Below are 14,554 nucleotides of genomic sequence, written 5' to 3'. Positions count from 1 at the left end.
CCCATTAGCCACAGCTCTTTAAATATTGGTATCAGCATTATCTAACAAACTAACACCCATAACAGTCAACCACTGCTTTTTAAAACGACTTCATTTAATGTCAAACTTTCTAAACATCACATTCATAAACAAGGCAATGAACAAGAAGCGAATTAAGCCCTTTGGGCAAAGTGTGAAAGATTCTTCACTAGAAGACAAGATATTAAAACGAGGCTGTATTCCTCATTAGAAAATGTTAACAAGGAGAGGTTTCTGAGCATTTGAACGATAGTTTCGTTGAGATTACAATTAAATACCCTCAGAATACCCCATGGAAATTACCTCTGAAGAGTTCTCTCGGTTTGCCTTGTGCTAGAAGTATAACAGTAGCAGAGAGAATATATGTAAAAATGAAGGACGGCTGTGTAATTTCATGGTGAAAACAGAAACTTTAGTCCATTGAAGGCAGACCCAAAGAATTGATAAGGTCATAAAGGCTGTTGTGGGAGATCTGCAAGCTGACGTTATCGTTTCGAAGAGAGGACGCTCCCTCCATCTGAGCTCTTTCGTGAAGTTCACGGCATATCAGAGGCACAACCTGTGGAGACGGAAAAAGGATATGGTATAACACTTAAAATGCAAACAAAAGGACTAAATGTGTTTGTTTTGAGATATTTACTTTGACTGTGATAAGTTTTTTCTCCAGTGGTTTTCCGTCAGGGAGCTTCTCCCCAAAGCACAGGTGGATGGTATAATCCGGAGACCCCCGTCTGTTCTCTCTAAAATCCATCAGATCTGAAAAACAACCGTGATAGTCCAATCAGAACGGGAAAACACATCGCCGTAATACAGGTTGTTCTGGTCTATTTTCAGCTAAACATCTAAAGGCAGCATCACTGTCAGTTACAATAGAAACATGTCCATTGGTTTGTAAAAACAAAGGAAAAACGCTTACAATGGAAGTCAATGGGGCGAGTGTCCAGGAGGGTTTAAAAGCATGAATGTGAAGCTTGTAATTTTGTTAAGCGCCTGGTATTAGTATCCGTCACTACTAATGGTAGAATGTGTAATATTAAAATCATAGGTTAAACTTTCTAAATTGTGCATATTTTTAAATATAATCCGCTGTGCCCCACAGACTTCCATAATGGGGTACAAATAAGAACCTGATTATTATTTTTTCAACAATTGGTCAGTGAAAGCTGTTTAAATCAGAATTTTTTAGTTTTATTTAAAATTAACTGTCTACAAGTATTAAATTTAATAACATTTAGGCTATTTTTAAAAGAGTCCCAAAATGAGTAAAGGCCCGTTCACACCAAGGATGATAACTATAGATATAACGATAAAGATATAGTTCTAAAAATCATTCTTAATATTAAAGAATAGCAGAGTTGACCACAGTTGTAACGATAACGGCACAGAGAAACAATAACGTTGGAATCACTTTCAGAACGATTTTATCCAGCTGATTAATGATAAAAACATTGACAGCCAATCAGAATCCCTCCTGCTATAATGAGCTTCAGCCTTTAAAGTGACAGACAAGCACATAATGAACGTAACGATAGCGTCCGCTGGTGTGGACATGGACAATAATATGGTTATCTTTATAGTTAACGTTCTTGGTGTGAACGGGCCTTAAAGGGATAGTTCACTTTGAAATAAATTTTTGGTATGTTTTAGCTTACCTCAAGGGCATCCAAGATGTAGGTGTCTTTGTTTCAGCAGTAGTTTCAATTTTGATATTTTTAGGTCAAACCGTTCTTGTCTGTCAGTCATATAATGCAGGTCTATGGTCACCACCTCAAAGAGCATGCACAGAGAAGTCCAAATTAAACATGATTTAATGACTCGTAAATGTAAGTACACATTGATGGCCTAAGACACGAAACGAGCGGTTTGTGTGAGAAAACGAACTGTATTTATATCGTTTTTACCTCCTGTAACCACAGCCACGTCCAAGTGATTGAGGGCTTCGGTCTGCGCAAGCGCCGGAAGTGATCTCTTGCGCGTGTACGTCACTCATTGTTTACACAGAGATTTCGGAAGTGTTACCTTTCACTGTGAAGATCTAAACATATTTAGATATACAGGAAATCGCAATGGAAGACGATTTCGATATATCAACAGACGACGTTGAATTTTTTCAGAGAGAAAAAATCTGAATCTGCTTGCGCAGACCGAAGCGCCCGCACCCTCAGATCACTTGGACGTGGCTGTGGTTAAAAGAGGTAAAAACGATATAAATACTGTTTGTTTTCTCACACAAACCGCTCGTTTCGTGTCTTAGGCCATCAATGTGTACTTACATTTACGAGTCATTAAATCATGTTTAATTTGGACTTCTCTGTGCATGCTCTTTGAGGTGGTGACCATAGACCTGCATTATATGACCAGAATGGTTTAACCTAAAAATATCAAAATTGAAACTACTGAAGAAACAAAGACACCTACATATTAGATGCCCTTGAGGTAAGCTAAAACATACCAAAAATGTATTTCAAAGTGAACTATCCCTTTAACAGGGTTGCATATTTCACATAAGCCTGTCACACAGTAGTTTGGGACCAACTACTGATTTATGGTTTGTGATAAACTCATATTTGCCAAAAATTTAAGAAGAAAATAAATTCTAAAAACAATTCTGCACTATAAGTATTATACTTTATGCATGCTGTCAATTCTGCAATTTGTGAGAAGAAAAAAAAACGGAATTTGATTTCTTCCTGCCATGCTGTAATAAGGGCCCTATGATGACGTCACTTCCTGTATGCCACATTTTTAAGGAATATTTCATTGGGACAGTCATGGTAACCGGGTTGCAAATGGTGGACCCAGCTATAAATTATGTTTTTGGTCATTTTAAAGTAGTTTACAAATGAATTGGATATTAATTCAACATATTATAGAGATTATTCAGTATACAGTATGTATCCTTTCTCATCGTTTATACCTTTTACGAACTTATCAAAACTGAGCAGAAGCTCCCTGTTGTTCTGATGCAGTTTTCGGGGCTCTGGGTTGTGGATCTCGGACGGGTCACTGGTGCTGACGAAGACTTTGCACTTGTCCTGCCGGAAGCCGTAGATGCCGGACTGGTTGACCTCCAGCTGCAGGCCTCTCTGAATGCTGTCGAGGATGCGTTTAGTGAAGTGAACCTGCATGTGGTCGACCAGGCCCTCGGTGGTCGGGAAGCGTATCGGCGTTCCTCTCAGCTCAGATGGGTCACACTGGTAGTGAAACTGAACGAGTGGCGAAGACAGGCGAGTTTTCAAAACTTCTATTCTCCTGTAGTTGATCGAGATCTCCAGGTCCCAGAGATTAGGAGGGTTGCATTGGTGGGCTAGAAGTAACATTATATAACACAATTTAGAGATACACTACTATGTGTGCAATGTTCTACATATGAACAGTCAATGGTTCGAATAAAGCCAACGCAGTCTAATGGCAATTCATAACTATTTCACGTTTTGGCAAATTTGTGGCAAGTTCAGATGAATTTGTAATCTCATTCATATGTTTTTGCCCCACTTGCCTGGGTTTGGGGTGTTTGCTTTTCTCTTAAAATTGTTTTTGTACTAATGAACCAAATTCATATGAAATATCCAACTTGTGTAAAACAGTTACGATTGGTCATGGACTTGGGTTGAATGAAACTTGGCATCTGTGACAGCTGGTTGTGTTACCATCAGTGTTGGATTGCTGGACCGGGGCAGGGGTGTTGTTCTGCATGCATGGATCATCTGAGTAGGGCGTCTCAAAGTTGCTCCTCGAGGGAGTCAGTATGTTTTGCTGGGAACAGGTGTCCCATGGTTGGGGTTCTGTGGATAGAAAGGGTATATTGTGAATATGCCAAGTAAAGAGCCTCATCTACATCACTTCCTCAGGCCATGGAGCAAAACTTTCACACTTTACACAGTGAACCCCCCCAAACCCCCCCCCCAAGAAAGTGAGCCATGCCATGCAGTGGGCAAGCGCCATTAGTTGCACAATCATGGTTTGTTTAAATCACTAATACTACTAAATTTAGTAAAGATACTAGATAGGGCCCAGACACCAAAAAGTGTCATCTGGTACATGTGGATTCAACGCGTACCGGACGTGGGCCGGATCTGGGCCGACGATGATTAGATAAATGTAGATAGTAAATGTTTTACCTGCATGTTGATTTAGATGCATTGTCTCCACTTGGCTGAGCAATTCCTGCTGTATCAGACATAATAGAATATATATATTTATTATATATTTTTAAAATATATTTAAATCATTTTATTTATATACACCACCGGTCAATGTGTAATAATTATGATTTCTTTTCTTTTTTTTACCCTTTATCAGCATCTTTACTCCAGTCTTCAGTGTCACATGATGCTTCAGAAATCATTCTAATATGCTGCTCAATCATTTACAATTACTAATGGGGCTGAATTATTAATAATGTTTCTTATTGTTGAAAATATTTTTTGTGGAAACCGCAATATATTTTTTTCAGAATTCTTTAATTAATAGAAAGTTCAATTATTTTGAAAGCGAAATCTTTTGCAACATCATAAAGCTCTTTACTGTTGCTTTTGATCAATTTAATGTATCCTTGCTGAATAAAAGTACCTCTTAAAAAAAAATATTGAATTTTCACAAAAATATTAAGCAGCAAAAACTGACTTCAACATTGACAATAATAATAAAAGTTTCTTGAGCAGCAAATCAACATATTAGAATGATTTCCGAAGGACAATGTGACCACTGAGGACTGGAGTAAATTCAGCTTTGATCTAAGAAATAAATTATATTTTACAATATTTTAAAATAAGTTTTCTTTTTTTAATTTGTAATAATATTTCACTGTTTTTCTGTATTTTTGATCAAATAAATGCAGCCTTGGTGAGCCTAAGAGACTTTCATCAAAACCATGGGGAAATTTTTTTTTTTTTAAATTTTCACAATTATTCCAAACTTTTGGCCAGTAGTGTATAATTTATAATTCATGTAATATTTAAAAATATTTCATATTTTAAAAAAAATATTGTGTACATATTATTATGTCTACTGCCAGTGATAAATCTTACCTCCATCTCTTCAGATAGGTAATCAGATGCGCTGTAGATGTCAGCAATGAATGGTAGCTGAAGTTGAACCGGCTCGGCCCTCTGTATCTCCTGGCGATCTGAAGAACAAGGTCAACCACAGCTTTACAATCAACTCATTTCCCCATGACAAGTGCAGAATAAGCAATTAAACTCACTTTGAGGACGGATAATGCGATAGACTTTGTGTTGGTCCTCCGCATCTTTGGAGTGATCCTCTAACATCTCAAAGTTTTTCAGACTATGAAGCGCACAACGGAAATTTGTCTTCCACTTCGCTTTGTCGTAAGGGTTCTCGTTGATCTTCCCGCTGACCACAGCCCACTCCTGAACAGACCAAAAATACAACACCTTACAGTTATTTCAAGTTAGTGTAATTACAATTCAAATGATGTATCACATGAGTTTAATAACTTTTAGGGTGAATTCCCCTTAATAGTTAAGAAACCCCGCCCCCTTTTTAAAGCCACGCCCCCTTTGGAGATCTTCAGACTGCAGATGCCTCGTTCATGCAGAAGTGAAATGTAAGATGAAAGGAGGAAGTTACCTTAAATATTTTAACATCCTCGTCCCCAAGGTCTTTTCTAGAGTTGTGTTTCCAAGGGATCCGAAATGCATCGTTACCTATCATGCGCAATCCCTCATACTTCCCACTTTCCACCTGCTGTATAAGCCACGGGCCGAACTGAGGTTTGCCCATCGTGCTGCTTAAAAAAAATCAATGGGAGATCAAAAAGAGTGACGTCACTGTATGTCAGACAGCTAAATTTGACATTGATAAGCAATTTCTTACAGGTTGAAACCTTTTTTTAAATAATAAATATTCAAATCATTTATAAACTCAAATACAACATGTATGCAACACTGCAGTGTTTATTATATTCTGTAATACATGTAAATATAAGGATTTTGGTTGAATTTTAACAATATTAACTGCTATATTTTTATTTTATTGAAACTTCTATTTAATTCAAACAAAAATGTAAAATAAAACATCCAAAACAATAGCCAACAATAGCTATTTCTTTTTTAGAATTTCATATTACCTTTCGCTTTTTAAACAGCATGCAAATATGTGCATATAGGCCTAAAATAAGACCTATAATTTGAATATGCAAATATTCACTTTTTTGAGGATTTGTTGATGAATAAAAAGTTTGAAAGAACAGCATTTATTCAAAATAGAACTCTTTTCTAACAATAAAAAATCTTTACTATCACTTTTTGTATCAATTTAACACATCTTTGCTGAATAAAAATATTGATTTCTTTCACACAAAAAGTGAATATTGTTAATGAGATTTCTATTGCATCACAGAAATAAAATATATTTTAAAGTATATTAAAATAGAACATATTTAACAATATTAGAGTTTTTTCTGTATTTTTGATCAAATAAATGCAGGCTTGATGATTATAAGATACGTATAGTTTTATTTATGCGAATTAATTCCATTATCTGTTGTCTAATCACCTGTACCCACTTCATATCTGCAGCTCAAACCGAGGCTAGAGACCATATTTCTTGGAACAACATTCCTGTCCGAAAATGTAGTCCTAGCCCAATCCCTAATCCTAACCCTTACCCATAAATTATCTCTAAAATCAGAGGGAAATGACGGATGACAGGAGCGTGTTGTATTTGGCGTTCACTGACGTAGGCTACACCAGGGGCTACACATGCGTCAAACGCGAGTTTCTGGGATGTTTTGTTTTGTTTTGTTTTGTTACAGCGACTCTTTTTAACGCGACGCCTACACGCGTATTGGCTCGTGCTCGTGCACTAGATTTTGAGACACAGCCTTAATAATAATGATAATAATTTCATAATCTTACCTCTGCATCGCTGCTATGATTATAGGTCCTGAAGGAGGTTTTCTACCGCGTAGTTTACATCGCTTTGGTGTGTGTCGTGTGTTTTATATGTGTCCGTGAAGCGTCACACAGGCACACCCCCTTACAGACAGGAGGAGTTTCAAGAGAAAGCGAGAAACTGAAAATAAAACTGACTAGGCAATAATTCGTCGTCTTGCATCATCATCATATCCGTTTTAAGGTGAAGGCTGATGATGATGATGACACCTATTGGGTTTACAAATAAACGAGGATGTTTGTTATACCGGGTTTTCCACCACTTTCATTTATTTTATAGATAAAGACTCTATTCAAACTTTTTTTGATGCCAAGGACACAAAAATATGATGACACCAAGTGTGATAATTATTATAAAGACAAAGTGATGTTTAAAAATAAATTTGGCCTAACTGGCATTTATTATGCAATAATATAATACAAAATTATTCAAATATTGTCTAGATAACATTATTACTCATTTAAAATACTTTGTGAAAAATTATAAGCAGCACAACCGTGATAATAAGAATAATGAATGACACTGCAGACTGGAAAATGTCAACTTTGCCATCACAGGAATACATTTTATTTTAAAATATATTAAAATAGAAAACAGTTCTTGTAATTATATACGACAGTATTACTGTTGACATTTTCTGTGACCCCTAGACCACTACATGCTATTGCATTTCAGTGTTTTACGGATGTGATAGAAACTGAACACTATTTTTGAATTTGTATGTACGTCAATTTAACATTCAAAGCAACTTTTTTGTGATTGCTCAATGCTGCATAATGCTAAATGATATTTTGATACAAAGGCCTTGTTTATTGTGATTGTAATGTCTTATCAACATAGGCCTACTTAAGCTATTGTGTGCATAGAACTGTAAGAGTACAGAGTTCAAACAGATGCATCCCATGAAAATATGACCTTTAAACAGTATGTTTACACTGCTCAGATTACAATGGAATTTCTTTTGTTACATGCACCCTTCTCTGACGTGTGAATCAGACAATACAGTGATTTACCTGAAAACATTCCGAAAAATATGCTTAAGGCCTTGACTTACCTTACCCTCGTCAGTCCTTTTTCTTTCTTTTTTTTACACCTATTTAGTTGAGATTAACTGTTACCCCATAATATGTATTGAATAATAATACAGTCACAATTTCAATATAATAAATCTATTATATTTGCTCTGTTTCTTGTTGTTTAAACCAGACATTTTTCAAAATATCTTCTTTGTGTTCCACTGAAATAAAGAAAAGAGTCATACATGTTTGGACGAATGACATAATGGAGAATGAATGATGACATATTTTAATCCCTTTAAGTATTTCCGTGCTATTTCTAAGTCCTTTGGGACAGAGGGTTAATGCTAATCATTTAAAATGCTCAACATTAAAGAAATTAAAGTCTGATATTGGTCCATCTAAATACAATATACTGTTTTATTGTATTGAATACAGTGATTAAATTGCAACCTTTGGTCCCCATGCAAACTGAATGGTATAAGAGGGATTGGTGTCATGAGAGCACAGTTTCAGTGGTGTGTGTAGTTTCTTCAACAGGTGTGTTTCTGCACACTATCTCATGTATTTGGCAGGGCAGCTGTAACCCGAGAGAACAATGACAGTGCTGTTATTAATATTGCACGTTCACTGCACTTTCCCTTGAAGTTTGGAGTGCATGTGTGTGTTGTTTAGCAGAGGAAAAAGGAAACGAATCTCCGAGTAAGGGTGCACTTCTCTCTACAGACTCCAAGGAAGAGCTTTCCTCCGGTGTGTGGTTGTTTCCCCAATGCTAAAGCCTCTTGACCTCAGTCATCTGACAGGGTGCTCCTCGCCTACATCGAGCAATATAGTGTTTTCATTTCCCTTTTTTTGGTGATTTCATGAAAAACAGAGAGAAAGTGTCAGACACCTGTGACTGTGTGGAAATAAAAACCTATTTATTCAGAACACCATTGCTGAAATCTCCGCTGGACAAAACGGTGTGATCTTTCACCACCACAGTAGTTGTACACCCATTCTTATCCCATTATCCTAAAACTACTTGACTATTTTTGTGAATGTAACAGATAAACATATATAATATGATAACACCAGACAGTGTGACTATAGGTTTGGCTTTATGAAGTTATGGTAATTGTTGCATTGATAGACTCAGACTGGTAACTGAAGGTCTACTAATGATCAACGGTGGTTGTCTTCTGCCCTCTGCTGGTGATACAACTCCTACACAATAGAAATGGAAGTTACATAATTATTTAGTAACCAGAAATCAATCTATCTATCTATCTATCTATCTATCTATCTATCTATCTATCTATCTATCTATCTATCTATCTATCTATCTATCTATCTATCTATCTATCTATCTATCTATCTATCTATCTATCTATCTATCTATCTATCTATCTATCTATCTATCTATCTACCTACCTACCTACCTACCTACCTACCTACCTATCTATCTATCTATCTATCTATCTATCTATCTATCTATCTATCTATCTATCTATCTATCTATCTATCTATCTATCTATCTATCTATCTATCTATCTATCTATCTATCTATCTATCTATCTAATATATCTATCTATCTAATATATCTATCCATCTGTCTATCTATCTACAGTATAACATTTAGAGTTGTATGAATTAACATTAGTTATGTTATTAACATCAGTTAATAGTCAATTACCTAATGTTAATAATTAGTTAATTGTCAATAACTTTAGTTATTGAGATCTGGTGGCTTTGATGGCCATCTGAGTAGTAAACTCTGCAGTCATGTTCAAGAAACCATGATTTGAGCTTTGTGACATGGTGTGTTATACAGCTGGAAGAAGCCATTCAAAGATGGGAAAACTGTGGTCATAAAAGGATTGACCTGGTCAGCAACAGGCTATGGCGTTTAAATTAAGCCTAAGGGGCCCAAAGTGTGGCAAGAAAATATCCAACACACACCACCAGTAGCCTGAACCGCTGAGACAAGGCTGGATGGATCCATGCTTTCATGTGGTTTAAGCCTATGACCCGACCACCTGACAGGAGTGTCACCGGTGTGCCTTCTGCTTCACGGTTGGATGTGTTGTGTGTTCAGAGATGTGTGCAGACCTCGGTTGTAACTACTGGTTATTTGAGTTACCCTTGCCTTTCTATCAGCCGAACCAGTCTGACCATTCTCCTCTGACCTCTGGCATCAACAAGGCATTTTCTCCCACAGAACTGCTGCTACATATCATAAAGGTCATAAAGTGAAGGAATCTCATAGATTCTGGCCCACATACACTACCATGTAACACTACACTTAGTTTGGAATAATAGTTATAATTAATACAAATTTTGTTTTCACACACACTGTGTGTGTGAAAATCCCTGAAAATCCCGGTTTCTGAAATACTCAAGCAACGAGGCCATGTTCAAAATCACCTTTCTTCAAAACCACCTTCCTTTCGGCCATGTTCAAAATCACCTTCCCCATTCTGATGCTCAGTTTGACCTTCAGCAGATCGTCTTAACCATGTCTACATGCCTACATGCATTGAGTGTGTGTGTGTGTGTGTGTGTGTGTGTGTGTGTGTGTGTGTGTGTGTGTGTGTGTGTGTGTGTGTGTGTGTGTGTGTGTGTGTGTGTGTGTGTGTGTGTGTGTGTGTGTGTGTGTGTGTGTGTGTGTGTGTGTGTGTGTGTGTGTGTGTGTGTGTGTGTGTGTGTGACATAAACATACCTAATTCTTATTCATAAAATGTAATATGAAATAATTATGGATTAATAAACCATATTATTCAGTTTACAAATTAACATTAAAATGAACAAAAACATTGCTATGTCCATTGTTAGTTAAACGAATGCATAAAAAAACGGTACTTTATTATATGTGTTAGCGATTCATTTTATAGTTGATGAATTATCAGGATATGGAGCAAAATACAATCCTAGCAAGACTTTAAAGAAATGTTTTGGATAGCAATGCCTCTTTTTACCACTAGAGGGAGTCAGATTTCTGCAAAGACACCACTGCCACTACCGTGAGTAACAGTAATACATAACAGGAGGTATTAGATCATCTAATACCTCCTGTTATGTATTACTGTTACTCATTTCTAATTTAGATGAGCAAATAAAACAACAAAACTGTCAGGTCTGCCGCACAGGTTGTCTTCATTTGTTATGATTTTAGGTTATTAAGTTAAAATGTATAGGCTCACGCATTCCATTCACTTTCAAAAGTATATGGGTAAATTATTAAAAATAGAATGGAAAATAGCGAGACCTGTGCTAAAGAATCAGATAAACAATAAAAAGTCCACAAATGACTTTTCATTCAGAAAGACACTTGCAGGGGCAGATGACATTTCAGTATTTCAGTACGTCACAAATAAATATTTTATCACATAACATTATAAATGTTATAATATGTACAGTAAGTTCCAAATGTCTGAGAACACATTGTGAAAAGCATTTTTTTTTCTTATTCTGTAAAAGATTGGATTTTGAAAAAAGTAAATCAAAGTAAAGTTATTATGTAAAATAAATAGGATTTACGATTCCTAATCTTTTGCAAGGCCAATATTTAAATGTAAGCTAATTTGTGACTGACCGTGTGAACTCAGACTTTCTTTCTCTTTGGAACTCAAATCATGAAACTAACGCAACCACCAGTTCCAGCTTGAGTGGCCACTGGTGCCATTACAGATTAAAATGATGCTGTTTTTCTTTACTATTATGAATCAAAGTCAATAGCATGCATTTCCATTAGTGATCTTAGACTTTTAGATTCCGCTGATAATCGCAATGTCTTTTACATGCAGCCCAATAGTCTAAAATCTTATTACATTTCTGTATGTTGGTATTTTTGGAAGTGAATTTGTATTGGATGCAACAGAGCAGCAAGAGGACAAATCTAAACTGAACGCTTTCAAAGAATTTTAGTTTCTTTTCAAAAGCATCTATAAAGCCATTCACCTTTTATTCAGCACATTTTGTGGTCTCTGTCATTCGGTTTAAAAGCGTTTGAATCCACCAATAGGCTTTGAGGCTGCAGATATTGGGATGTAAATGAGCACACAGCGCGTGCTGGCGCAGTGAAAGCGTCCGATTGTTTATTGAGCTCGCGGAGCCACGCGCCCGGCTCGCGGAGCGTCACCCGGCGGGGGCGGAGTCTCGCGCAAGAAGCGTGCGTCTTCAAAGGGGGTGGGGTGTCGGACGCGTGTTGAAAAAGCAGAGGGCTGCCAAAGTTTGTATCAGATACGAGGGACAGCGAGACTCGGACCACAATACTCCCGAACGACCACGCGGAAGGCACGAGAGTCGTGCGTCGCCACTTTTTTGTGTGACAGTGATAGTGGATTTCTTGTTACACTAGACTTACCAAAAGAGATGAATACTGCAACGCAACTGGCGCAAAGTGCATGCAACGCGTCCATCACCCTGCAAGAGTGCGCGCTCCCGAGTCAAACCAAGTTGAAGGTGCTGAAAAGACAGCGCTCGAGCTCACCGGAACTCCTGCGCTGCAAGCGGAGACTCACGTTCCACGGGCTGGGGTACAGCATCCCGCAGCAGCAGCCCGTCGCGGTGGCGCGACGCAACGAACGCGAGAGGAACCGCGTCAAACAGGTCAACATGGGATTCCAGACGTTGCGTCAACACGTCCCTAACGGCGCGGCCAATAAGAAGATGAGTAAAGTGGAAACGCTGCGCTCGGCGGTGGAGTACATCCGCGCGTTGCAGCAGCTGCTAGACGAGCACGACGCGATCTCTGCCGCGTTCCAGTGCGGCGTTCCGTCGCCGACGCTCTCGAACTCGTACTCCGCAGACCCAGAGTCGCCGCACTCGTCCTATTCGTCGGATGAAGGGAGTTACGAGCACCTCAGCTCTGAGGACCAAGAGCTGCTGGACTTCACCACTTGGTTTGATCGCTACTGATGAGATTTTACTATCCTGGACCCAAACCTTCCAAGGGAACTTCTCGTGACTGCTGGGAAACCCAGTTCAGGCCTACATAAGGCTATTTTGGAACATGGCTGCTAGTTTCTTGCTGGTCTGTTGACCACTTTAAGCTATGATGGTGGTTTGTGGCTGGTACGAGATGATCTTAGACCGAAACCAACCCCTGTGTTTCAAAATAGCCTAAACTTCCCAGATTGCTGGCTCAGCAGGCAGTGGCGTGGCTTAGTGGTTAAGCTGGAAAAGGCTGTAGGTTCAAACCCCAGTGGGGTCCATGAGCTTCTACAATACTAAAAGACTGCTGAATGAACACCTTTCATAAGTGCAATTGTGGGCATGTTCTTTATGTCCTGTTATGTTATTTTGATAAAACAAACTCCCCTAGTCAATTCCAAGGATGTCAAGTTAATGGGAATATTGAATTGCCTACAACCTACTACCAGGTCTGCTTAAGGACCTACGTTAAAATTTGTACAATAACTTTTTTGTATTGTTAAAGATAAAGATATATATTTTTTGTAAGCCTCTTTGTGACAATGAACTGTTAGTTTGTTGTAATAATAATAACCATTCCGTTATAGGTCAAAGTTGTTTTTAACACTGGAGAAGATTTGATCTGTCGATCTGTATTTATCAAAATGTTATTGTTTAGATGTAGTTCTTCCTGTGAAACCATACATGGCAGATTTTTTTCAATGCACTTGTCCAATTATTATTATTTTTTTTTGTAGTGTACATAAGTGATTTAACAAATATATTTCGTGGAAATGTTTTTATAAATAAATCTGCTCTATTTATGCATACGTCAGTGTTTCTGGTTGATTTCCAGCTTGGGAAGACCGTATGTTTTTCCTGCTTGACAGGTGATAAAACATTCCTGCGGTGGTGGAAGAATCCGTCTCTTTACAAAGACACTATATGGGCTTTTCCACCCTTTCTAAGGACAAATATGTCTTGTCTGAGCGCGATCAGGCTAAATAAAGCTATTTTTACTGTCAGTTTTGAACCCAAACTGAGTTTTTCAGCCCTGTCAAACCAACTCAAAGAAGTCGTTTTGCCTTTGTGCGTCCTCCTCATTTATGTAATTCTATATAGAAATACACAAATAAGGAGGCACAAAGGCAAACCGACTTTTTTGAGTTGGTTTGAAGTCGCTTATTGCTTATTAACAATATTATATATATATATATATATATATACAAAAACATTGCTATGTCCATTGCTTATTAACAATATTATATATATATACAAAAACATTGCTATGTCCATTGTTAGTTAAACGAATGCATAAAAAAACTGTACTTTATTATATGTGTTAGCGATTCATTTTATAGTTGATGAATTATCAGGATATGGAGCAAAATACAATCCTAGCAAGACTATATATATATATATATATATATATATATATATATATATATATAATGACACTGTTTATTGTTAATAATTGAAATAATGACTTGGATTTCACCTGCAGGCTGATACATTTCAAATGGGGACAATACAAGTTTTAATGATCCCTCAGTAGAGTTTTCAATAAGTGCAGCTCATGCATAAAAACTTAGTAACACTTTATTTTATAGTGTCCTTGTTACATGTTACATGTACTTACTTACCATAGTAATAACAGTAAATTATGCATCACATGCAACTAACCCTAAACCAAAAACTAATCTAAC

At 37.3% G+C, this 14,554-nt stretch overlaps 2 protein-coding genes across 3 annotated transcripts; one reads left to right on the top strand and one right to left on the bottom strand.

Moving 5' to 3' along the window:
* Window positions 1-73: 73 nt before the first annotated feature.
* Window positions 74-7,034, bottom strand: irf7 (interferon regulatory factor 7). 2 transcript variants are annotated; one of them, XM_056252098.1, is made up of 9 exons: window positions 6,903-7,034; window positions 5,614-5,773; window positions 5,225-5,393; window positions 5,049-5,146; window positions 4,140-4,188; window positions 3,669-3,803; window positions 2,936-3,325; window positions 659-774; window positions 74-577 (listed from the first exon to the last, which is right to left on the bottom strand). In XM_056252098.1, the coding sequence occupies exons 1-9, from the start codon at window positions 6,908-6,910 to the stop codon at window positions 431-433; spliced, it is 1,272 nt and encodes a 423-aa protein (XP_056108073.1). In that variant the 5' UTR covers window positions 6,911-7,034; the 3' UTR covers window positions 74-430. The 2 variants fall into 2 exon arrangements, with proteins under 2 accessions (XP_056108073.1, XP_056108074.1); XM_056252099.1 differs by having other exon boundaries at window positions 5,614-5,770; window positions 6,903-7,015.
* A 5,052-nt stretch (window positions 7,035-12,086) lies between these two features.
* On the top strand, window positions 12,087-13,290 carry LOC130086016 (achaete-scute homolog 1b-like). The gene has a single exon (XM_056252114.1). It carries the CDS (start codon window positions 12,309-12,311, stop codon window positions 12,852-12,854), a length of 546 nt encoding a protein of 181 aa, XP_056108089.1. The 5' UTR covers window positions 12,087-12,308; the 3' UTR covers window positions 12,855-13,290.
* The last annotated feature ends 1,264 nt before the right edge of the window (window positions 13,291-14,554 follow it).

This window comes from Rhinichthys klamathensis, unplaced genomic scaffold, assembly GCF_029890125.1.
Source record: "Rhinichthys klamathensis goyatoka isolate OS25496 unplaced genomic scaffold, OSU_Roscu_1.1 h1tg000092l_1, whole genome shotgun sequence".
NCBI lineage: Eukaryota > Metazoa > Chordata > Actinopteri > Cypriniformes > Leuciscidae > Rhinichthys > Rhinichthys klamathensis.
The sequence above is the reverse complement of the archived record's forward strand: the minus strand, read 5'-3'. Positions and strand labels throughout refer to the sequence as shown.

Bases quoted from the DNA above. Each gene is read 5' to 3' on its own strand.
- irf7 (XM_056252098.1), bottom strand. The intron at 5,147-5,224 runs GTGAGTTTAATT...CTTGTTCTTCAG, and splicing joins TCGCATTATCCGTCCTCAAA to ATCGCCAGGAGATACAGAGG. The intron at 3,804-4,139 runs GTAAAACATTTA...TTCTATCCACAG, and splicing joins GCATCTAAATCAACATGCAG to AACCCCAACCATGGGACACC.
- LOC130086016 (XM_056252114.1), top strand. From the start codon at position 12,309: ATGAATACTGCAACGCAACTGGCGCAAAGTGCATGCAACGCGTCCATC.